The 24,621-nt window shown below is 40.7% G+C and overlaps 1 protein-coding gene across 1 annotated transcript in view; it reads right to left on the bottom strand.

Moving 5' to 3' along the window:
• Nucleotides 1-24,621, bottom strand: part of dym (dymeclin) — a 67,677-nt gene that overhangs the window by 4,385 nt on the left and 38,671 nt on the right. The window contains exons 15-16 of the mRNA XM_042509808.2: nt 13,375-13,557; nt 9,967-10,080 (exon numbers count right to left, since the gene is read on the bottom strand). Of these exons, the coding sequence (XP_042365742.1) occupies nt 9,967-10,080; nt 13,375-13,557 (297 nt within the window). The remainder of the gene's footprint in view (nt 1-9,966; nt 10,081-13,374; nt 13,558-24,621) is intronic.

Raw genomic sequence — 24,621 nt, 5'->3', positions numbered from 1 at the left:
CAGGCAGGGAATTAATCAGCAACACATTTGGTGATCTACTAATTGTTTTTATATTTTAGGCAAAAATGCAAATTCACAAGTTTGAGCGCCTGAAATTGTGAACACTTAAGTGTTTTCTATGTCCTCTATGACAGTGAATTAAATATTTTTGGTTTCTGGAAAGCAGCAACTTTAGCAGCTGAAAAATTAAGCACAAACAGAAGTGACAGAAACTGCAGTTCGCCTAACGACCACATGGGTCTGGCTCCAGAAACAAGTAAATCCCTATAGACTTCCATGTCAAAATGAACAAACTGACATCAGAAATAAACATGTTAAAAAATGCAACAAAAACAGTTTTGGTCTCTATAGCTTTCAACATCCATGTCAACTGTATGGGGGTTAAATTTTTATGTGACCTGCTTTACATTTTATTAATTATTTTATTATGCATATTCAAGAGCAGGGATGCTTGAGTGACAGGCTGTCTGAAAGGCATTGCTACCAAGCGCCCAGGAAGTGCGCCAGACAAATTTTACACAATGGCCATGATGCTAATACATAATGCGCTCAGCAGCCATAAGTCTCTAATTAGTATGCCTTATGGACCAGTATATCTGGGTATTTTATACTTGCAAAAAGAGCTTGTTTTGCTTCATGCGCCAAGAGCACATATAGGAATGAACGAAGCCCTGCATCCATGGCTGCATACAGACGTTCTTTGATACATCCATGGTTGCTACAGACTGAGCCAGATCCACCCCTCGCTCCTCCACAGCTCCAAGCTCTCATCAAAATACGCTCCCCTCTGGCTCCCCAACAATAAGATGGCAACAGCCAAAATTTCAAACTTGAGGCTTTAAAATGTTAGTCCACAAACAAATGGGTGATGTCATGATAGCTTTATTAGCCTAAGGTTGCTTGTAAGACAAAACAATCGATTCAAATTGGCAGCTTGGGCTCTGGAGAATTATTAGACCTTTTATCTTAATATTTTCTGACATTTTATGGAACAAAAAATGAATTGGTGAATCAACTGTTTTGTTTGAGTGTATAATAAGAATAAAAATTCCCATTATTACTCAGACAGCCGTTTCTTCAGTCTTATTTTAAGAGTCTACAGATTTTCAGTTCACAGTGATAGAAAATAGAGATGCATAAAGTTCTACTCCACATTTGAGAAGCAAGACTCAGATAATGGAAAACCTATTTAACTGAGAAGGGACTAAATGGACTTATCATTGTTGCTCAATTCCACACAATCTCCTTTTATTACAAGATTCAGCGCTCCACTCTGAAGTGACTGTGTAGGGAATGCTGGATGTTCACATCTTTTTCCAAACCTACTTGAAGCCAACACAAACCCACCTAACAGCAGGTAGGCAGTGAGAGAAGAGCATCAATAATACAAGGATACCTCATTAAATCCTCCTGTCTACACGTGCATGTATATGCACACACGCAGCCAGTAATCAGTCTGCGGTGAAAGACAGACGCGGAGGGCCTTTATGTGATGGTCCCAGTCCGGTCTATTGAGTGCTGGCTGGCTCTATTCACAGCCACACTATCGGTATCATAATGACACAGACAGAGGGGCTACGGGGGTCACAGGCCATATGCCAGGCTACTGAGGCCAGACCACACACACCACCGCCATTGTGATGGCGAGACACAATGCAGGAGCTGTATTATCTGGCTGGTATTTGTGTGTAGGTGACTGTCTCGTAGGCAAGCTTACCAACTCATCAAATGTTTATACGACACTGATGGTGACGGCCACTCAACCCAGGCTCACTTTTACTTGCTAGCTTAGAGGGCGTAGTATGGTTTTTATTTATAAGATGGAAATATTTTGGGATAAGACTGATGTTATTAAGCCTTCCATTAGAAAGGATAACATATATATTAAGAACAGCAAATATTTGAGAACATATGGAGTCCCTTTATAAATTATATAAAGGATTTAGATCTATCACATAATCAAGTGAATGACTAATGTTTGTGGACCATGAAGATTCGGACCCTGCATAATTTATCTGTATTATTTAATATGTCTCATATTTATCATTTATTGTAATTATTGTACTCTTGTACAGATGATCATTTTTAACATATGAGGAGCATTTTATCTTATTTATTTTTTTCCTTTCTATTTCTTTATTTCTCTCTCTCTTTTGTTCTGTATTATGTCACAACTACATGTGTTTTATGGTTGCAAAAGCCGTATTTCAAAACATGGAAAATCTAGATAAAAAATATTGAGGGGGAAAAAAAGGAAATATTTTGTTTTTATTTAGCAGCTTTGTTGACCCATAAGCACAAACAACCCCAAACAGGAGGCGGCTGAGCTGATTAATGTCCTGTCATAATCATCTTTATAAATGAAACCTAACTAGTTATGCTAATTATGTCATTAAGATAATTAAAGCATTAATCTGCAAACACCGCTATGTCAACAAACACGTATGGTATTAACATTGTTTCTATGTTAAAGCATTACAGAATCAAACTTTCCTCTCATTAATTTGCAAATTTATGGAAAAGTGCTGCAAAAACTGGGTGCATCATCTATATAAGGAACATGTGGCGTAAGCAGTAACTGTCCTGATGTTTTTAAGTTACTGTTTTCATAAGAACATGTCTATACACAAACATAAAGCCACTGTGGAAACATAATGTCTCATACTGCAGGTTTCTGTAGAGGCAGGACATTAAAAGAACAATATTTCAGTTTATATGTTATCTCAAACCACGGCTGAATATGAGGAGCATTTCATCACAACCTGTGATTGCAGCGTTCAGTTTACGGGAACAAGTGAAACAAATCACAGCTCGACTCTGAGCACACAAACGGTCTTTTCTCAGCCACAGCTGTGTGCGTTTGAATACTTTGTGCCTTTGCAAACATGGTTGTAATTGGACTAACGTCAACAATAAATGCAGAGCATTCCTTTCAACCCCTGCATTATCCAACATTTTCTCTTCAAAAAACAAAATTGCTCTTCTTTCTGGCCTCCATGGTTTATTGTGTTATAGAAAGCTTATTGTTGGGAGATAAAGAAACATCAAAAATCACATTACTTGCAACTCAGACATCTAAAACAACCAAACTGATTAAAACTGATTAAAAAAACTGTTAGCTTACTGTACTGTTACTGCTTACTGTTAGCTGCCCATACAGAAACCAAGAAACACCAGGTTATCCACAACAATATTTTACAACTATGGGCACTTAAAACACTTTTATCTCTCAAACATATTTGGCCAAATCTCATTAAAACTACCAGCAAAAGAAACAAATGCTCCTAACAATGGATCACTGAAGCAAAGATAATCCAACATAATTAAAGGAAAAGTTTCTCACCGGGAATTGGATGAGAAATTGATGCTGTTTTCACGTCCATACGTTAAATATGAAGCTGATGCTAGCAGCCAATGACTGAAGATAGGGAGAAACAGGTAGTCTGGCTGTGTCCAAAGGTAACATAACCAACCTGCCAGCACCCCTAATGCTCACTTATTCACTTCAATCTCATTTCTCTCAGCTAAAAAAAGTCCCACACATAAACCCTTGTAAAATCCAAATTTGTTATTTTTGCACTTCGGTTTTTGTACCAATGCATTCAGGCTAGCTGTTTCTCTATTTTCAGCCTCAATGCTAAGCTAAGATAATCGTCTCCACCTTGATATTCACCCTGCATTCATGTCTTGTCAGAATAATAAGAAAAATTTGTTGCAGACAAGGAAAAATTCATGTGACGGAACAATAACTCTGCCACGTTTCTGCAAATGTGACATTAATTCATGTACCTACATTTGCGCAGAATATCAGTCAGTTTTTACTCATATGTAATTTGTAACATAGTATTTGGGTTTCTAACTGTTTGTGTTTGTCCACGTAGAATGACCTTGATTAGTTAGAAAAGTTATTTAATAGCATTCGTCAGGTAAAGAAATATTTAATAGTATAAGGGGCTGAACTGATGCCGGAACAAGTCTGGGACAAAATCACTTTGTAATATAAAGATTTTAACTGTTATTTATGACAGAATCTTCTGTTATTAACTACAACATCTTCTTTGCAGTCTTCACGCTGCTTCCAAATTACGACTTAAAGCTCATGAACAGGAACGACTTACTAGAAGAGCACGTGAATGCAGAATTAGCATACAGATATGAGAGGAGTATTGATTTTTCTGAGCTAACTTCAGGCAAAAAAAGCCAATAAGCATATTTCCCAAAATGTCATGCAGCTGTCAGTATGGTGCCACATCAGTATAAAGCAGGCGGTACCAAATTTCACAACCTGTCAAAAGACTAAATACTGAAAATGATGAAACCTGAGCCACTAAAACAAACATCTTTTATCCAAATGAGAGCTGAATGAGACAAGTGTCTACTGAGGGAGAAATTCTAAACCTAAACTACAGGAATATCTGGTTTCCCTTTGCACATCCGACCATTTTCACTAGATAGTGAGCACAAAATGAAAAAAAAAAAGAAAAAGAAAAATGATTCTTGAATCACAATGGGCGACATTTTTCCTCCTACTTCTATATTGGACAGAACCATCAAGAGATTTGGTGCGAGGGGAAGTCTAGGATATCGCTACATCCCTCACAGCAGAAATGTAACTGATTTTTTTGGAGAAAAAAACATCTAAGCATCTCTGAACTGCCACATCGCATGCTTAATATTATCTCTGTCCTTTATTCTTTCTTTACCGTGGCTTCCTCTCTGTGCATATCTCATCTGGCTCTCTGTTGCCTTCCCTCCCTCCTCCCCTCCTCTGTTTTGTTCTCAGTCTGGCAGCTGTCTGGGTCCACTTGGCCCGAGCTCATATCAGTTAGTTATGGGTCCTGGCGGGTCAGGCCCTCGCCCCTGAACACAGACTGACTGGCTGGCCTCATATCTTCACTCAGGACTCGGTGTTCCCTTCCCGCCTCTGCACGCTGCTGTGCTGTTGGAGCTCGGTCAGACAGAGAAGAATGCGGCTAGGGAGCAAATATGAACTCACACAAACACACACACACACTTACATGCAGGTACATACACAAGCACTGAAAGGTTATATTTCAAAATGAAAAATGTTAACAAGAGATATTTCAGGCCATGTTTCACACAGAGTGGTGATGGAAAAAATACCTCCTAAAATTTTCAGATAGGTTCATTAGGTTGATCCACTGTCCTGATTTTTCTGTCCACTCTTACATAATGTCAGTGCCGTTATATTGAAGTGGTCACTGATATTTTTACACTACCAAGTCAGTGTAGCGGTGTGTATAAAAACTGAGCAAAAAGCAGCAGTCTTAAGTCTCCTAAATGTGAGGATATGTAGCTTTTATCTGTTTTCCATTCATGCAAAGGTAGTTACTATGGTCAGTCCATCACTTTGGTCCACATTAAGATATCTCAACAACTACTGGCTGGATTGCCATCATACTTTGTACGTCCATTAAAGAACATTCATGTTCCCCAGAGGATGAATCCTCATGACTTTGTTAGTTTTGATTCACTGACTTTTCCCCTAGCGCCATCATGAGGTTGACATTTGTGATTTTAGGTTAAACGTCTCAACAACTATTTGATGGACTGTCATGAAATTAGGTATGCTCATTTATGTCACCCTCAGGAGGAATTGTAATGACTTTGATGATTCTCTGACTTATTCTTTGCCACCATCAACTGGTCAAAGTTGTCCAAAACTTTGATTAATGACTAGAATTAACTGTATTAAACATCCAATTTTCTGACGTTTTTTGACGTTTTTTTTTCATTGTTCTGAAAACGCATAAACCCTGTGATGTCAATGTGTGGGAAAGTATTGCTGACCAGCAATCAGACCCAGGTACCGACTAACAGCTGGCGAGCCACCCCACCCCCTCCGTCCTGTCCTGAGGAGCCAGAGAGTCTGTGGTCTATCACTGCTCAATAAGGCAGATTTCAACTGGTCAGGCTAAACAACACATTCCACAGGCACTGCCCATGAGAGCCACTCAGCCTCACACACCCTGAAACAACACACACATACACAAAGAATGAGAAGGAGACGGTTGAGGGAAGAGGTGCTGAGGGTCGTCCCTGGGGTATTAACCACCTTCCTTTCACCTTTTCTTTCAGTTGGGACCTAATTTACATGTCTACGTCTTTGTGTAAATGCTTTTACATCCTTAAGTAAACAGACGTTCTGTTGTGGTCTGCGTCCACAATGATCCCCTCACCTTTAACGACATGGATCCGTTTTAAAATCTAAACAAAATGGTTTACTTTACAACTGTCAGCTCCACCCAACAAACGGCAAAGTTAACTCAACAATTTATGTCCACACTAAGGTGGATAAATGTGAAATTCCTGTTTATATGCGAAAATGCCTCGTTTCAGTTTAGTGCTGTCTGGTTGTGTAACATTACATTTTTTAAATCGTGATTAATTGTAGAATTTTCAGAGTTAGTCCAGATTAATCTTGTTTTTTATTCATGTTTTCAATACCACTACTTTGCATTTAAAAACAGTTATGAAGTCCATATTGACACTGTTGTATGAACCTCGTGTTTTAATTTGATCATGCCAAGTTATTTTAAATATTTAGATTGAAGTATATTCATGTATGCACGATTAACTAACTGTCTGCACCACCACACAACAATAAAACTCCTGCGCTTTCAGACTTCTCTGCAGAGTTCTCAGAGAGAGGACAGAACCCAAAACACAGAGAACGTTTCTTTAGCCAGATAAGTGTTGACATGGCTACAACTTCAGGAATTCAAATTTCAACACATCAGTTTAACCGTTTGTTAACTTATAGAGCATTCTCTGACAAGAAACAGTGCTTCTGTTAGGTGTGAGACTGACCACAGGAAAGACCTTCACCAATAAAAAAATGAATATCATGCTCAGACTGAACTTGTGTTTGTTTTTTAGAGAGGAATCCTGGCATTCTTATTGTTAGCCCTCTTCATGCACACACACACACACACACACGGCTGATTGAGACACCAATACTCTCTCTGGGAGCTTTCACTGAGTAATTACCAGCTTATCGATGATTCCACACAACATTAATCCAACCAATGGATTTTCGCATTGGGAGCTGTATAGCAGAATGAGCTCATAAAGACGAAGGGAAGCGGGAGATGGAGGGACAGCGGTATGTTTGAGCGATGATACCATCAAGCGGCAGGGACTTCTCCCCGAGGAGACATCGCCCAGATATACTCTTCGCTTCATGTCACCCTGTAGAGCTGGAAAGCACTCAGGTGTTGGAAAGTCAATGTGAAACTCAACAACACTGCACAGAAACAAAGACTGGCACACATGGCTGCACTCATCGACATAAATAGTGACACACACACACACACACAGTAAACACAGAGCCTCTTCCATACTAACATGTTTCTATTTTAAAACAGCCATTTAAAACAAAAAAAAAAAATCTCAGTACAAACAAATGTTTTAACAACTTTTCACAAATAAACTGTGTCCATACTGACATGCCTAAAAAATGCATATTACATTCACAAACACTGGGTATGCAAATGCCGATGTAAACAGGCAGAAAATTACTCTTAATTCTGTAGCTGGTTGCTAAGTTACAAACAATACTACGAAGATGGCAAAAAGTAAAACCTGAGATGTCTTTGCTGGGACCAACAACAGGTGGAACTGGTAAAACAAACTGTTGCAAACAAGAACAAACAACGTATTGGTGGAGGAGGTCATAATAATGTACCTTTCAAAGTCAGCAGTGTTGTAGATGGCGTCTGAGAGGCCATTAGCTACATTTTGACATATGGAAGGAGAATTCTTTTCACTTTGCTATATTATCGATTTATTCCACTTCACCATTTTTAAAAATGTCTTCCTCATCTCATATATAATTTGGACTATGCTACACTGCCCCACGATTGCTGGTGGCACTGCTCCATTTTGTCTGTATCTGTAAGCTTTCAGAAAAACATGCACAATTCCGGGCAAAATGAATACAGAGTACAGACAGAAAGCTCCATTTGTGTCCGTATACTCATCTAACATTGAGCATAAATGAGTCCTAAGATTGTTAAGGGGGTGGAAAACAGATTAGGAAGAATCGAAAAGCAAATATGGCTATGCATTAAGATTGGCATTGGGAGCATTCTCCATCGCTGCAGGAAGCAATGACAATGGAAAAGGAGCACCCACACAAGAAGGATAACATCCCAAAAGGTGTGTAGGCCTGGCTATATTTTTTTGGCTTGAACTGTTGTGACTGACAGGATCCAACTGGGAAGCAGACGTGGGTGTCTGCATAATCCTTTTCAAAAGGCTTTCAGCCCATCCAGACTAAAATGCTAACCCGGAGTTTACTAACTAAAACAGCGTAAGCAGCCTTTTCAAAGATCTCTGTTGTTTGGGTTCCAAAAAACTGGAGTAGTGTAGACGCTTAGCATAAATGCAGCAATAGTTACTTGTTTTAAAATGAAAGCGTATTAGTGTGGATGCAGCTCCAGTAAATTTACTCAAGTACAGTACTCAAGTATAATTCTGGGGTCCATTTTCTGCTTATTTTATACTTTTACTCCACTACAATTCAGACAAAAATACTTCACTTTTTAATCCACTAAATTGATTTGACAGTTGTAGTGACTCTGCAGATAAAGATTAATAATTTAAAAAATCTATCTAATTGAGTATCTATAGCATATACAAAAAGTATCTGTATATACTGTATATTAAAACAGGCTCCACAGTTACCATATGCAATATTGAAGTGATGAACACATTAATGCATCACTATTTTTAATCCAATAATATAATATACATGACTTTAAAATGGGCCATTATGTATAATGAGTACTTTTACATTTTGTACTTAAAGTATATTTCAACACTGGTAGGCAATTTTGTACTTTTACTTAAGTACAATGTTGACTGTGGGACTTTGACTTCTAATAGAGTACTGCTCCACTCTGGTATTGCTACTTTTACCTAAGTAAAAGGTCTGCGTACTTCCTCCACCACCAGTTAACACACGCAGACAAAAAGGATGACACACACTCTTACACCCCATACACACATATTCCAGCTACAGCTGACAGAATGCGTGTGTGCGACAGGTACAGCCCCCTCGCTGAAGGACATGGCAGGGTTATCCACATGGCTCCATGTGTGATTCTACTGCTCTATGGTCGATGGCTACATTAACGCTCCAAGGTGCCGAATGAGAGCGAGACAGAGAGAGCACATGGACTCGTGGCCGCACACCATCCCTCTTCCACATCGGCTAGCGAGACAAATGCCTCGCAGCCAGCCGCCAAGTATAGAACATGAAACACATGATGAAACATGCAATTAAGAGCTTCTGTGCTGGTGAGGAGCGGAGTGGGGAGACCGCTGGTTACATATTTCCTCACTGATTAATGGAGGAGCGCTGGGAAGGGCGGGGGTTAGCGAACCCGCCAGGAGTGTTGGGAGTGTTGGGTAACGAGGCGCGGTGGCAGATTTATGCCCCCCACCCCCTTCCCCCAATCTTACGTGCCCGTGACAAAGTGCCCCCTAGCCCCCCATCCCATCTCCTTGAAATACCATTACATGTTCGCATGCAGCAGGCTGGCGGAGATGGAATGAAGATGGGCATTAATGCTAATGAGAACTGGGCTTTAGCCTTTTGTCTCATGTCCCAATGGCTCTTTCCCTCTTTCCCTCACCACCAGTCCATATCCCCATCAGGCACCTCTCCCTCTCTCACCTGTCCAGACAAACTAATTCTCTTTCCTTCACCTTCCAAGCACCAATCCACCATAACTCGCAGCCTCTGACAACACACTGCACCCTCTACACATGAACCTTGATGTCCAATATGTCCCACTTCTTTTCTCTTCAGCCAGGCTCATATTTCATTGTTGCTCGTCTCCTGGCTTGCCCATTACATCCATCCCCCTGCTGTGCATCTGTGTGTGTGTGTGTGTGTGTGTGTGTGTGTGTGTGTGTGTGTGTGAGAGAGAGATTTACCTTCAGTCTGTCTGTGGGCAGCGCCTGGGCTCCTTTCATGATGACTTCCTGAACCCTCTCTACAGACAGGTCACTTCCCGCCTGCTCCAGACGCTGACTGAAGAAGCCGATCACCTACAAGGTCACATGAAAGTAAATGGCCAATCACAATGCAGAACCCAAATTTGCTCAACACCAACCCCTCCAGGATTTTGTGACAGTTTGCAAAAGTTAACTCAAAGTCAGCTAGTCCCTGTGAATTCTGCGCAACCTTGCAATCTTATCCAATCTCCACAACTTTACCAGAACTTTGGTGAGGCTAACCAGGCAGAGAGAGCAGGAGGAGAGTAGCTCGCTGAGACGGTCCTTATGCGGCAGAAGCAGCTGACTGTCCAAGATCAGCTGTTACCAATTACCCCCTGACCCCCAACCATCACAACTGATTCTTACTTTGTGGAATACAATGAATGCTCATTATAATGAGCTCTGTGACAGCATTACAACTATGCTGCCACAATGCTTAGCTGCCGCAAACTCACCGCAAACTCACCTTTTCTCAGGGTTTGCCCTGGGAATAATTTTTGATAGTAACCATTCCTAGTAAAGGCAAAAGTCAGTTGGTAAAGTGGGAATAGGACTTAATATAAACCATCAAATGTAAAATATCATAATCACAAAATGTTTGTATTTTTCTGTTTATGTACAAAAAATAAAGACGATGATCAGCAATATCATTATACTATTGCCACATTTCTCAAGTATGAGCACTGGATTCATTAATCCAGTATGTGCCCCAGCTCTAATCTAAATCTTCCACCATTTAATCCTGCTCCTGTTTCTTAGCACACAGGATCTCATGTCATCTTGATCCCATTGAGGTTTAATATCAACTCCCAGTTCCGTCATGAAGCTCTTTGACTCCTCTAATCCTGCTGTTTGGAGCTGTCACATTGATGTTGCAGCAGCCACACCCTATATGATGACACTGGCTGCAATATGAAGATCTAAGTTAGAACAAAGTGGCACTGCTACATATAGAGGAGTTCGTTCTGTAAACAGTAACAGTGGTGTATGTTCCAGCTTTAACACTACATGTTGACAGAAAAACAAGCTATCTGAGACCGCATTTAGCTGCTTTTGCATCAAAAGCCAACAAGATGTGTCCATGGGTTGTCATGTTTCCTAGCAACAGTAAGTTGCTCCGAAAATGGGTCTATACTATGCAGAGATACAAAGCTGCATATAGTATAATTAAACTGGCAATGATATGACAATAATGATTGAGAATCTTTACAAATAAGTGGTTCAAAGTTGTAAAAAAATGCCTTGAAACTGCATAAATTCTGACTACAGGATCTGATTTTGTATAGCAGCAATACCACATATGTATATTGTATATATACATATGTATTGTTTATATTGTATATATGTATATTGTATGTGTGTATATGCTTGCATCTATGTGTATGTATGTGCATTTGAGCAAATTTTGCTTTTATTTAAGAGGGATCTCCCCCCTTGCTTTTTAATTTGTTTAAGATTTGTTTTTGGTTTATTTTAAGCGTGTTTTGTGTCCAGTGGACATTTAAATATCATTTTGTTTTCTGTGCTCTTCAAAAGAAACAAAGATAAAAAAGTAAATAACAACAACAACAAAACCCTCTATGAATTCTGCTTTTACAGAGTGTATAACCTCTACACCAAATTCAAAATGCTATGAACATAGGCTTGGCCAATATGCCTGCAGGCTACATACTCAGAAAGTGCATACATATAGTATTTCATTTTACAAATTCACCATAGGGTTAGAGCATGTTTCATCCCACTTAAAATGAACACTTCAATGGAGCTCAAATTATCTGATGCCTTCTGGGTTTAAGCCCAAAAAGAGATCAAGCAAACTGTATTTTGCGTTTCCACTGCTGTGCTAGCTCCTTCCCTGGAGAAATGTATGATATTTGATCATTAAAAAAAAAAAGGAAAAACTCTAGGTATTACTGATTCTTTTTAATGCTTCTTTTTTGTCAAACCAACAGAGAAAAATGCATCTACAGGCAATGTTTTCTCTGCTCGCGCTCTGTGGTTGCTTTAGAGCTCAAACACACCAGAACCTACATATGTACTGCGTGTGTGTGTGTGTGTGTGTGTGTGTGTGTGTGTTTCTCTATCTAATAGTAATCTCTTCATTAACTCTGAAGGCCTCCCATATGGGGTTAATTTAGAGGAGCAAAAAAGCAGCCCCTCATCCTGAATCTCATGCTCACACACACGGATTTGCAAGCATAGGGAAGGCTTCGGAGAATAGCCTCAGGGAGACTGATTTAACTGAGGGATTCTAGATAGCATGCTTCCCTCATACTTATGGATAACAGCAAAACCCATGGCTATGTATGCAGCAACCCCCATCCTTCACACTCATGCACAACAAAGCTTCCTCTCCTCTCCTCTATATGACAAATACAGCTCTGAATGACAGCTTTCTGCCACACTCTTACTTCCTCCCCCAACACTCAATGAATATTTGACACACAGCCTCTCGACACAAGGGGACTGATTAATTCATCAATACCACTTAAGCTCACAGGGCTCGGCATGCCGTACAGTCCGACTGCACACCATGTTAACGATGCAGTTCGCATATGTTCCAGCGCTGCCTGGCTTTTCAAAACTTTCCCTGCAGACTGAGAGGACATTCAGGGAAAATCTGTGTAACCTTGATCTATGGAATAATTACCACAAATCAGCCACGAGGCAAAGGGTTCCCAGGCTTGAGCGTCTCTTATTTCACTTCTTATTTTTGAGTGACTATCAGGGAAAAAGTAGATATACTGCCACACTGTTGTGCGCCTCTGTGCACCAGTCAAGTTGCGCTTACAGTTTACTTCCATGTCTGTGAGCCATACTTTATGCACCAGTGATCTATACAATCAGCACAGTTTCAAGGCTGGCATCCAAGATTCTTAAGTTATGGAAAAAATGAGGTCAGGGTGACCTTGAACTTTGACCACCAAATTATAATTAGCTTATCGTTAAATCCAAGTGAATATTTGTGTCAAATTTGAAGAAATTCCCTCAAGATGTTTTTGAGATATCACTTTCAAAAGACTGTGATGAATGCAAGGTCACCTTGACCTTGGCCTTTGACCACCAAAATCTAATAACTTCATCCTCTAGTCCACTGGAAGGTTTGTGCCAAATTTTAAAAAATGCCCTCAAAGGTTTAATTGAGATATTGGGTTCAAAAGAATGAGACAGGTGAGGACCCTTGACCTATGACCTATGACCACCAAAATCTAATCAGCTCTTCATTGAGTCCCATTGAATTTTTGTGTCAAATTCCCCTAAGGGGTCCTTGAGATATCACATTCACAAGAATGTGCCGGACATAAAGACGTACAGACATTTCGGAAACTAAAAATGTTGACTGACCGTGTCCAGGTTCTGCATGATGTCCTGGAAGGATGGGTGCGTCCTGAACTGCTCAAAGAGCTCCCTCTTGTAGAGCAGCGCATACACCAGGTTGGGGTTGTGGTGGAGAGAGTTGCACAAGCAAGAGTTGATGATTTCCAGCATCATGCGGATCACCTCCTCAATCACATTCAGGTCCTGTGCCTGAGGGGAGAGGGAGGATGTAAAGGTTAATTGGTTTCCCACTACACTGGTTTCACTTATAATGGTGTTTTTTAAATGATTGCTTCCTCATAGATTGATCAGCAGGGGGGAACATAGGGGTGGAGGAAATGGTAAGAGGAGGGAGAGAAGGATGAAAGTTGACAGCCAAGGTCCTAGTGAGGGACAGATAGGTGACCTTGTGTGCCACAGATCGGGTCACGTCATAGTCGGTTTCCTCTTTGGGCAAAGACAACTGTCGCTAAGTGACAGGTGACAGTATGAGAACAGAAGGGTGTGGGAACGATGGAGAGAAAGACGAGGGGGGTTGAGTGGATGACGTGATCAGTTATTTACAAAGTTCTTCACACAAAGTAGACTTGTCACAACTCAGAAATACAGATATAAAGCAGAGAAAACAACAGCTCAAAGCTGTAAAAGACAGGAATTTGTATATGTATGGGTGTGTTGTAGAGAGCTCACCTCAAATGTGTGTAAAAGGAGTAGTTTGACGTTTAGAGTAATACAACTTTTCGATTTCTCAGTTTCTAAGAATTTAATAAGAATCCATACCATGGCCGGTTAGCATAGCTTAGCACAAAGACTGGAGAAGGAGGGAAGCAGCTATCCTGGCTCTGTCCAAAGATGATAAAATCTGCCAAACATCCCATCTAGCCACCTGGATCCACTTAAGTATTAAGGCTGTGACACACCAAGCTGACATCCCAGAACTAGCAGCGGCAAAAAAGCCCTGATGCATTGCCCTCATGTAGCCGTGTCTCTGGCCAAAAAGTTGCACAGGAATAGACCAAACTGAGGGCCAATAAGTATGTAAGTTCTGCGCCTCCATGAGAGGAGACACCCCTCCATACCAGGACAATACCATAACAGTATTCATTCAAAACAGAAAACGAAGACCGCCATGACGCTTGTTAGACAGTTAGCACATTAACAACACAACACAACATTGAAAGAACAAAGCATATTTACAATGAACTACGACACAAACCATCAGGAAATGTTTCTGCTAAAGAGCTCAAACAATCTTACCGCATATAACAAGTTTGTTTCGACCTCACTCCCTCTTAAACTTAGCTGTTTGTTTACTTCCCCCCGAGTGATTTCATTCACCAACAGGCTCCACGGATTGATTCAACATGCTGAATCGCCTGAAAAAAAGCCGATGAGGGTCGACGTGGGCTGGGGGCACTTGTCGTCTGCCCAATATTGACCGTAGGCTTGGTGTGTCATGGCCTTTAGGACACACTGAGCCGATGGTCAGCTGGCAGTCAATGTCAGGCTGTTGGTGAGCATCTACCGCCCTAGTTTTTGCAGTGTATTCCACACCGTTGGCACTAGTCAGAGCTTACTGCCAGTTTATTTGGCCAATTCAGCATGTTAAATTGTCGTTGGAGACGGTGAATCTTGTCAGTGAATGAGATCACTCTGATTGGCATTTCGGCTCAGTTCACAAGAAGAGAAATGGAAGTAAGGATAGCCAACAAATGACTAAAGTCAAGAGGGCGTGAGATTGACATAAAGTTGCTATATTAGATGAGATCATTTTTTAGGCACAGACCTCTTTAGCAGAAGCGACTGGTAACTTCGTGGTAATGTTTGCTAGACCACTGTGAATTTTCTTTTTTCTTTTAATATCACTTTGTGTTGGCTAACTAGTGTCTTGAATCCATCCTGTCAGACCTCCAGTTTTAGTTTTTGATAACAATTACAGACTGCCGCCGCCTGCCGGTATGGGACGTTGTTTCCTTTAACGCAGGTGCACAATGCACATGCCAATTTTGCTGTTGACTGTAGTCTTGTGTTCAAGAGTATCTTCTTGGCCAAGACATGAGCGATGTGGGGTGACGCAACAGTGGGCCTTTGAGACCACTTGTTCTTCGATGCAGGTTTGGTTTGTCTGGGTCTCAGACATATTAATGCAAAAACCTGAGACACACAGCAATATCTTAGTAACTAATGTGACCTGACAGACTGAATATAATTCCCAACACAGGCTGACTTTTTGGTTAGAGTAGTCAGAAGAACACATAGAAGTACCAGTTTATTAGGTACACCTGTATACTGCAAACCAATCAAATATAGCCATTCAATAAATCCTACGTTCACGAAGCTTAAGTTTTACCAACACTGTCAGAGTCAGAGTGTGCTTGATAAGAAGAAGTCTGAAGAAAATGTCACTTGAAACTTCACTTGTGGATATGCTAATAAAATGCACTTGAGGGAGCTACAGTGTGCGGACCTTTCTTCATGTTGTTTATCGCTATGAAACCTTTGACCATTGTGCCAAACTTGTAGCTCTTAAAATACTTCACCTCCAGCCATACATCAATACTTTAAAGGAGTTTTGGTAGTTTCAAGGAAATCTTTTTTCTCATAATTGTGGATCTCTGAGCAGCAAGGTAAAATCTAATCAGATCATCTGCTCTACTGCGGTTTAAGAACAGAGATTCTATCATGCATTGTTCTTCAGTTACTGTGCTCACAACAATGTGTCTACACAGACAGACAGACAGACAGACAGATAGACAGACGCTGCCGTGACGAGATAACGTCCCACATGGCTTGTACCATTGTGGCACAAAAAGGAAACGGCAGATAGACTGTGGGAAAACGAATAATCTTTAAAGAGATAAAAAAAAAAAAAACAGGCAGCCATGAATTGGCAAATACAGTTCAAGACATGATGTATGATCTCCTGTGGTGTGACAACTGCGGGCAGAGCGCTGCAAAATCTATCATGTACTGATGGTATTATAGATAAGATCCCAAGATGATGCAGCCAGTTTCCAAACCAATCTAAAAATACAAAACAATGCATAGTAACGTGCTTCCTCTTGATGAAATCAAATACTACAAGCAAAACAGACTTGAGGTATGGTGTGCTTATTTTTCATTTGGCCAAAAGCAACCAAAAAAAAAAAAAGACTGTCTTTTAAGAATTCACATCAAGTTTTAGAAATACATTTTCTCTGAGATGTGTCTACTCTATAAACATTATATCTATGTTAGGCAGAAGAGAGCAAAAAGACAACCGTGAGGAAGAAGCTGAGACTAAAATGCAGACTAAGAAAATGCAGGAGTCAAAGTAGCTTAGCTTAACGCGATGGTGCACTAATGAAATAAGTCCAATGGTAGAAAGATCAACATTGTAACACACACGGCAAAGAATCCTAACCCTGATCTGGCGTCTGTATGGTAGCAGGAACAGCATGACCAAGTCACACTGAAAAGCTGTACGCCTTTGAGTAAATCTGATAACTAACAGGACCGCAAGGCCCTGCAAAGAGTGGTTCATTCAGCTGAACATACAATAGGCTCTGCACTACTCTTCCTAACAGATATTTATAAAAGGTGTCATTCAGGATGCAAACCACCTGGATAACTGCCTTTTCTCCCCGCTGACGTCAGGAAGACGCCACCGGCAAGGCCAGCACTCAGCGACTCAGGATGAGCTTCTACACTCAGACCACGAGGATCTTAAATGAAGACACTGTCTAAGATTGGCCCCCCAATCATTTATGAGCCTTTTCTTTAATCTACAAATTCAAGGAACTGACAGGATTAAATCTGTCAGTACCTCTATCTTATATGATTTTATGTGAACAATAAATTGACTGATTGATTGGTTAACTGACTGACTGACCAAATTCCCCCCTATTCACATAAACATGTGTTTATAAGAACGCCCTACACTTGCAATGTTGAAGGATTCTGAAATAAATAAGCTGACCAGTTCAGCCAGTTGGTCCCAAAACTTGAATCACTATATCGTCTTCTTACACTACTTCTTATATTATTTTTATTGGCTTTTATTTGCTTGAGGCCGCTCACTTTTATTCCTTTTAGTGCTGTTATTGTTCCCTGAGTTCCTGCCTTTGCTTTGTCTGTCAAAGCACTTTGTAAACACCTGTTTTTAAAGGTGCTACATAAATAAAGTTATTATTATTATTATTATTATCATCATTATATTGCCTTAGGCAGTACTCATCAGCAGCTTCCTATGAGGTTACATCCTGCCTTATTTCAAGTTTGAAAATTGAGAAAATATTTCCCTGGAAGTACTTCAGTTCCTGTCAAACATATTAGAATAAGTTGTGGAGCAAGCTGTTTTAATTTCTAATGTGTAGATGTACAAATCAGTAAAGTTTTATGATAAAACAACAGATTTCCTCTGCGCTATGAGACAAATTTAAAACCTTAGAAAGTGTAATAAAGAACATTTATAAACACTGTTCAGCCACGTGTTACCATGGGAAAACAACTTTAATTGAATAGAATATGGGCTGTTATGTATGACTTATTCGCAGGGCTTCATGACAAACATTACTGTTCTGATGACGACCTGTTTTGACCAAGAATTTGCTAATACCGGCTGAAACCGGATTCAAAACAGCAGCTCAGAGAGACTGCATCGGCAAGCTGATTGGAAGCTGAGATTCCACCTCCAATCTGGGCTAACCATCTGTAACAGAACTGCATGTGGTAGCATTTTATATTCCATCTTCGGTGCCCTGCTTCGGAAACAAATCTTTATCTTATAAATAACTTTGCTTGCTGTGTGGCCTTTTTTTTTTTTTTTTTTTTTGCTGTAACCACACATACATTCAGTCTTACGCACATGAACACACACAATCAGCCCCTGAAAGTAGTCAGGGGGATTAGGATGGCTGTAAATAACTGTATTCTGTGTTCTGTTGACCATGAATCAGGCTTGCCACACAGATGCAATAATGCACTGCATTGATTTCCAGAGACTGGCGGACAAAGGTGTGTGGCGGTGGTGTGGAGCCCTAACAGGCAGACCTGAAGAGGCAAGTTGAAGGTAGGAGAGCCGGCTATAATGAGGATTGATTGTGCGTCTGGAAGCAGAAGTGGCTCTCTGGGCTCGACTCCACTGCCTAGCTAGACCTACTTCGCTCTGTTCTGCCGTGGCAGGCCATAATTAGACAGAAAGCAGGGACAGATACGGGAGACAACTGAGTGGGAGGAAGAGGAGGCAGAGGAAGGAAGACAGCAACAAAAATGGGAGCATAGAAGAAGAGAGTAAGAGGGGGTGGTTGATGGAGAAAGTGAACGCAATGAAGAGAAGACAAAAGGAGGAGATGAAGGCAGAATGGGAGTGAGGGATGCCTAGTGTGTTTGTTCTCGAGCTCTGCACCCAGCTTAATGAGATTAGCCTGGCAGGAGAAAAATGCCACACTGGGGAATTCAGGTCACATGAAAATAGGCTAGCTAGACGTCTGCCTGGCCCTGTGTGTATGTTTGTCAAGTGGATGAGATTAAGAGGTCCATGGTCTACTTGAAACCCAGACAGGATTTAAATATATTGGCTCCTCCTCTTCCACTTCCCACTCTTGCATTTGTTTTCCCAAAAATGCACCCGCGAGTCAGCCCAAAAAACACCTGACATGTGTTTGTATGACTGCATGAAACCATTACAGCCTCTTTTTTTCTCCTGCTCCCCTTCCTCATTTTTCCCCCTCAACTCCTCTTTTTCTGCTCCCTCTCCTCCAGTCATGTGCTATTTTCCAGCCTCCTGCATTGTCATTTAGTCACAGCCGCTCATGCCGCTATTTAATGTCTTCTCTCCACCCAGGAAAACACAGGCCTCAGACATGAGCTGTATCATTAGTTTCAATGATCCTGCCCCAATTTTACTGGTTTCACCGTTTACACTAACAGAAAGACTACAAGTGTGCGCCTTTGTGTGTGCGTTTCCATCTGTCTTATTCTGCTGCTAATTCGTTAGCATGCAGAGCGCAAATCTGTTATGTCTGCAGGTGTGTTTGACCTTTGCTATCCGTCTGACAAGGAAAATTATAGAGTTTGCAGATGCAATGAGCGACTGGGAAGGACATTGCCGGCACTACACTATCCGTTGTGTGTGTGTGTGTCTAGCCGTCCTATCATACTCACGCCTGTTTTTGTGCATGTTTGTGTGTGTGCGCACTGGGTGTTTAGAGACACAGACATGTAAATCCCTGTAAAGTAGGTGCTGGCATCATTAAACCAATAGCTTAGTGATTCCCTGGCTGGCCCCGCTGCTCACTGTGGGCTGTTGCAGGGCAGACAAACCAGACATATTAAGAAAGAACACTGACAAAGACGATAGCACGCAGAGATAAATACAAGCAGATATGCAGAGAGATAAACAAAAAGAGTTCAAAGCCGCACCTAAAAGACACATGTTTTCAGAATAAAAACTATTCAACAGAAATTCAAAAGAATCTTTGCTTTTTTTTATCCTTTGTGCAACATCATTATTGGGAAAAAAGAAGGAAGGCTTGTGTAAGAAAGACAGACGATGGAAAGCATAAAGAGAAGAAAAAAACTACCACGTAGACAGACAGGGTCAGACTGGCTGAGTAGCAGCAGTCTGCTCTGTCTTTTGGGAGTTTTTTTTCTAAATAGGTCATTGTCTGACCTGCATTATGGTACCACGGCCATGTCATAATCACAACATTTTGTGGAGCACTGTGCCCAGGTCAGCCTCTTATTACCTCACAGCCTCACAAAACATCCTTTGTTGCATGTATAGACACAGAGTGAGGCAAAAGACGTGTTTGCCTGCAGACCTACAGCACCAACTGCCAATCTATTTAGAAAAGACTGTTGGACAAGCGCTGCATCACTGTCTGTGTGGAGGGGAAGTCCAGCATATTTGCAGAAATACACCTTATTATGAGTTTTAAATAAGTACACTACCTCTCTGAGACATGGCAGGGGGGCAAAACAGCAGTAATGTCAATGGTGACACGGGCGATAATGATAAAAAAAAAAAAGATGATGCCAACAGCTGCAACAGCAGTCTTGCAGATAGGTGGGCAGCGCTAATTGATCCGCTGCTAGCTGTGCTCTGTTTTGCTGCACCCCGATCAGGAAAAGACCAGGGCACAGCGGGGCTGCCCTAATTACCATTTGGAAGAAGACAATCATTAGGACCCAAGAACACCTGCTGCCTGCAGGGGAGGCACTCCTACTGACCGGGAATAAATGCAGAAAGAGTCAGAGTGAAAGAGAAAGCGAAGATAAGAGGTGGACATATATAGAGAGAGACTGGTTAACAAGTAGACTAACAACTAAGTGTAGCATCGTCTTTATTTTGCAGGTGAGGAAAAAATGTGGGAGATAAGAGACTACAAAGAGGGTGAGTGAGTAAGTCAGCTCTCAGCAGGACACGGACTTAATGAGAGGAACACAAGGGGACAGACTTATATTGAGACTGAGAGGACAACATTATGAGCAACATAAATAAGTGGCATAAGTCTAAGAGGTTACTAGAACTTGTGAAGCTCGACCTCATTATAGATTATTTTATTCAGTGTTAGCACAAAAGACCACCAAAGACTTGGCTATGGTTCTGTTAGCACTGGTGAAAAACCTTAGTGGGTGTTCAAACCAAAAACAGTCCTGTATTAATTGGGGTGTGTTGCCTCAGGTACCAGTGGGACAAATAAAACATTATTTAAAAAGTCCAGTTTGATGGGGCACCCCATGTACAAAGGCTATGTCCTTGCTGCAGTGTCCGGGGGTTCAAGTCCAACCTCAGCCCTTTGCTGCATGTCTTCCCCTGTCTCTACCCTCTTTCACTCAAATAATCTGTCCTATCAAATAAAGCTGAAAAGACAAAAAAATAATCTTAAAAAAAAAATAAGTCCAGTTTGATCCCTGAGTTTTTGGCCTATGAGACACCAAGATCCAATTTCAATACACTCCTTGGCTGTACCACTTAACCCTCACCTCTCTGATTTGCATGTTTACGACAAGGGCGAGGCTGTTGGGATGCTTGTTGGGGTAGAGAAGAAGGGTGACTCTTTAGGGCTACATGGTCGTCCATGGGAGGATTTTCCAAAGGCACACCCCAAAGAAAGTGTTATGAATAATCATTAAAATATCGTCAAGATGGTATTAGGATGTAGAATGTTTTTGTCGTTAATAAAACTGATTTTACAGTTATGATAAGAAGGGGGCTGATCAGATCAGATCGATTTCTAAGAGGAGTGCTGCATGCGAATGCAAACTTTTAGACCCAACAGAATGAATGGTTAAGTTTCACTTTCAATGCACTTGCCGTTCTTCTGCTCCATCTGTGCCCAGAGTGCGCTCTGCACTCCGACAGCGTGGTGCTATAAATAACCGAATAGTAAATAAATTCAAACATCACTCCAGATGAATGGTCCAGCTCCAAAAATAGAAAATCTATTTGTGGCAGCAGATGCTTTAATCATGACAGGCTGTCACAAATAAATGAAACACTGATAGTATGTGAGGTTAATGTCATTTCACTGTATCATGGTCCTTTTCATAATGCTGATGTTTTGGTAGCTAGCTAACTAACATTACTACGTCATTGCAAATTTGTGCATGACACGCCAGCATTTTGACATATTTCCATGTTGAAGCCCCCTTTGATGCCCAAAATTTAACTTAAGTCCAGCAGCAAAGTTGATGCACTATTACAGCTCCTCTATCATCAGTGCAGATAGGCGCATCAGTTGCTAACATTAGCCTGCAGAGTAATACCAGTGGCCTGGTAATGAGGCAGTATTCAGTTTTGTTTGATGACTTGGTAGCGTGAAATTTAAGTTGGGAACAAATCTTGGGCATCCATGCTTTCATTATAAGATAACTGAAAAATGTCTTTGTGATAATGCCATTATTGCCACTGTCACGTCTGTATGTGAACGCCACCTACATCTACTGATGATGCAACAGGGTCTTAAAGGGTTGTCCTATTTCATAGAGATTTATGGATTTGTGGATTTACACAACTACCCCATGCAAATTTGCACTCAAAACATGGGGAAGGGGTAATAATTTAAAAAATAATATAAAATAAATAAACAGAAATTAATAGAGCCCAAATGAAGACGAGGACGTATTTTTGCTACTCTGCAAAGTTGTCTCTGCAGCAATTATTTTGTCTTTCATCATGGCAATTGCAATGTAAACAGCAGAAGTATGAAGTTCACGTTACTAAATAATCTAGCAGGAATGTGCGCTGGCATGTATTTGATTGGCCAACACAAGCAAACAGAGAGCAGAGTGTGTACATTCATAAAACATCTGCAGGCAAAGGCAAAAGTTACACTAAAGATCTACATATTGAAGTGATGGCATCTGTTAGATAGAAACATTGCTGATACTGGAGAAGTGAGGAAAATGCAAGTTTGACGGTTGCAAGCTGCTTCTCACTACATCAGCGAAGAAGATAAGATAACGAGCCACAGTCTTCAACGGCAGGCATATACATTAAAGGTTTAAAATGGTATGAAACTGTGAAACGTTAAATATATAGGTGCCCTTTACCTCCCTCATTTCTCTCTCTGTCTCTCCCCTCTGGGTATTTTCACTTGAAATGAAAAAAATGCTCTGTGTGTGTGTGTGTGCACGTGTGTGTGCGTACCGTAATCTCTGATTTCAGGGGAAGCGGTATGATAATGTACATCAGACTTATGGGGGGAGTGGCTCTACATCAAAAGACTATAAGAAATGTGACAGGATATTTCACACTTCAATCAATTCCTGCTTTCAGGTAAACTGTGTTTGAAGGGAGAAACTGATCTCTGCCCTTGCACATTACGTTGTCCCAGACTCTCCATCAGCACCGTGGAATTAAAGGAAATGGACATGGGTAAAACTGGTGGCAGGGCGATCAAACTGCTACGTTTAACAACCTCAGAGACTGAGAGGTAGAAAATAAATGAGATTCCCATTTGTGATTGCGCCAAGTGGAGACTACGCTGAAGACAGATAGTCAATTTATATAAAATATGCTGAGGGGATCAGGAGGACGAAAAAGTATGGAAAAGGAGCGAGGAGCTGAGGAACACATAACTGAGGTAATACAATTTGCACTTTTTTCTAGCAAAGGCAACACTTTCCTTTCCTCTAAGGTCCACTATTTAGCATCTAAAAGCAGTAAACTTTTTAAAATGGTTTACAACTCAGTCGTGAGCAGATGTAAGTGTTTATTACTTTATTTGTCTACTACTATAACTCCTCCTGTGGGCAGCCACAGGTGGAGGATGCTGTGTAGACATTTAATGAATGTCAATACAGTGAAACACAGAAGTAATAATATGAATGAGGTGTCTTCATAGTTGAAGTTGTCATTTTTGACAAATACTGTAATAAACACGGAAAATGCCCTTATAGCTGCTTTAAGATAAGATAATCCTTTAATATTCCCGCAGGAAAGGGGAAAACGAGAAGCAAAACCAGAAGAAGAGAAAAACAAAATGCAGGGTATAATAAAAAGTACGCAGTAAAAAAAAACCGAACGGTTGAATGCACACATTTACATAGGAAATATTAATATTGCACTGTTTGATTTACATAAATATTACACATGAGTGATGACTGTCAGTTTTGGTATGCATGGTCTACTGGGAGCAGAGCTGATTTTAAAAGTCTGACAGCAGCAGGAAGGAAGAACCTGCAGTATCTCTCTTTTACACACTGTGGGTGAAGCAGCCTGTCACTGAAGGAGCTGCTCAGTGCTGTCAGAGTGTCCTGCATAGGGTGGGACATGTTCTCCTTTAGGGATGATGGCTTAGCTATCAAGCCTAACATTCTCCAAACTCAAACCCTAACAGGGAGCCAAATGAATGGCTTGTGTCATTAAGACTAACATTTTTATTTCTTAAATTCCATTAATATTTTCAACAATTAGTCCCTGTTGTTTGATTTAAACATTCAGTTTTATTGTTACATTACGTTGTTTAATTTAATCCAGTTTCCAGATGCTTTTGCCGTCCACTAGCCTAATGCTACATTACTGTGCATTATAAACTGTTCATTCAATGTTTAGACCCTGCTTGAAAAATGCTAAATCGTGTGAATACGGCAAATGGGTGTTATATTTTTAAAAAATCACTCCCTGTACAGTTGTCATGAATGTTTAAATTAGCTTTAGCTTTAGAAACAGATTTTTGTTGGGGTTTTTTTCCAGGATATAAACATATTTATTTCTGTTGTAAAGTTGGACATTTTAACCTGGGGGTCTTTGGGAATATACTCCATTTTGTAGCCAGCCTCAAGACA

Source organism: Plectropomus leopardus, chromosome 20 (genome assembly GCF_026936395.1).
Source record: "Plectropomus leopardus strain MGB_pleo_1.0 chromosome 20, ASM2693639v1, whole genome shotgun sequence".
NCBI classification, from domain to species: Eukaryota; Metazoa; Chordata; class Actinopteri; order Perciformes; family Serranidae; genus Plectropomus; species Plectropomus leopardus.
Note: the sequence above shows the minus strand (reverse complement) of the source record. Positions and strands in the feature narration are given on the sequence as shown.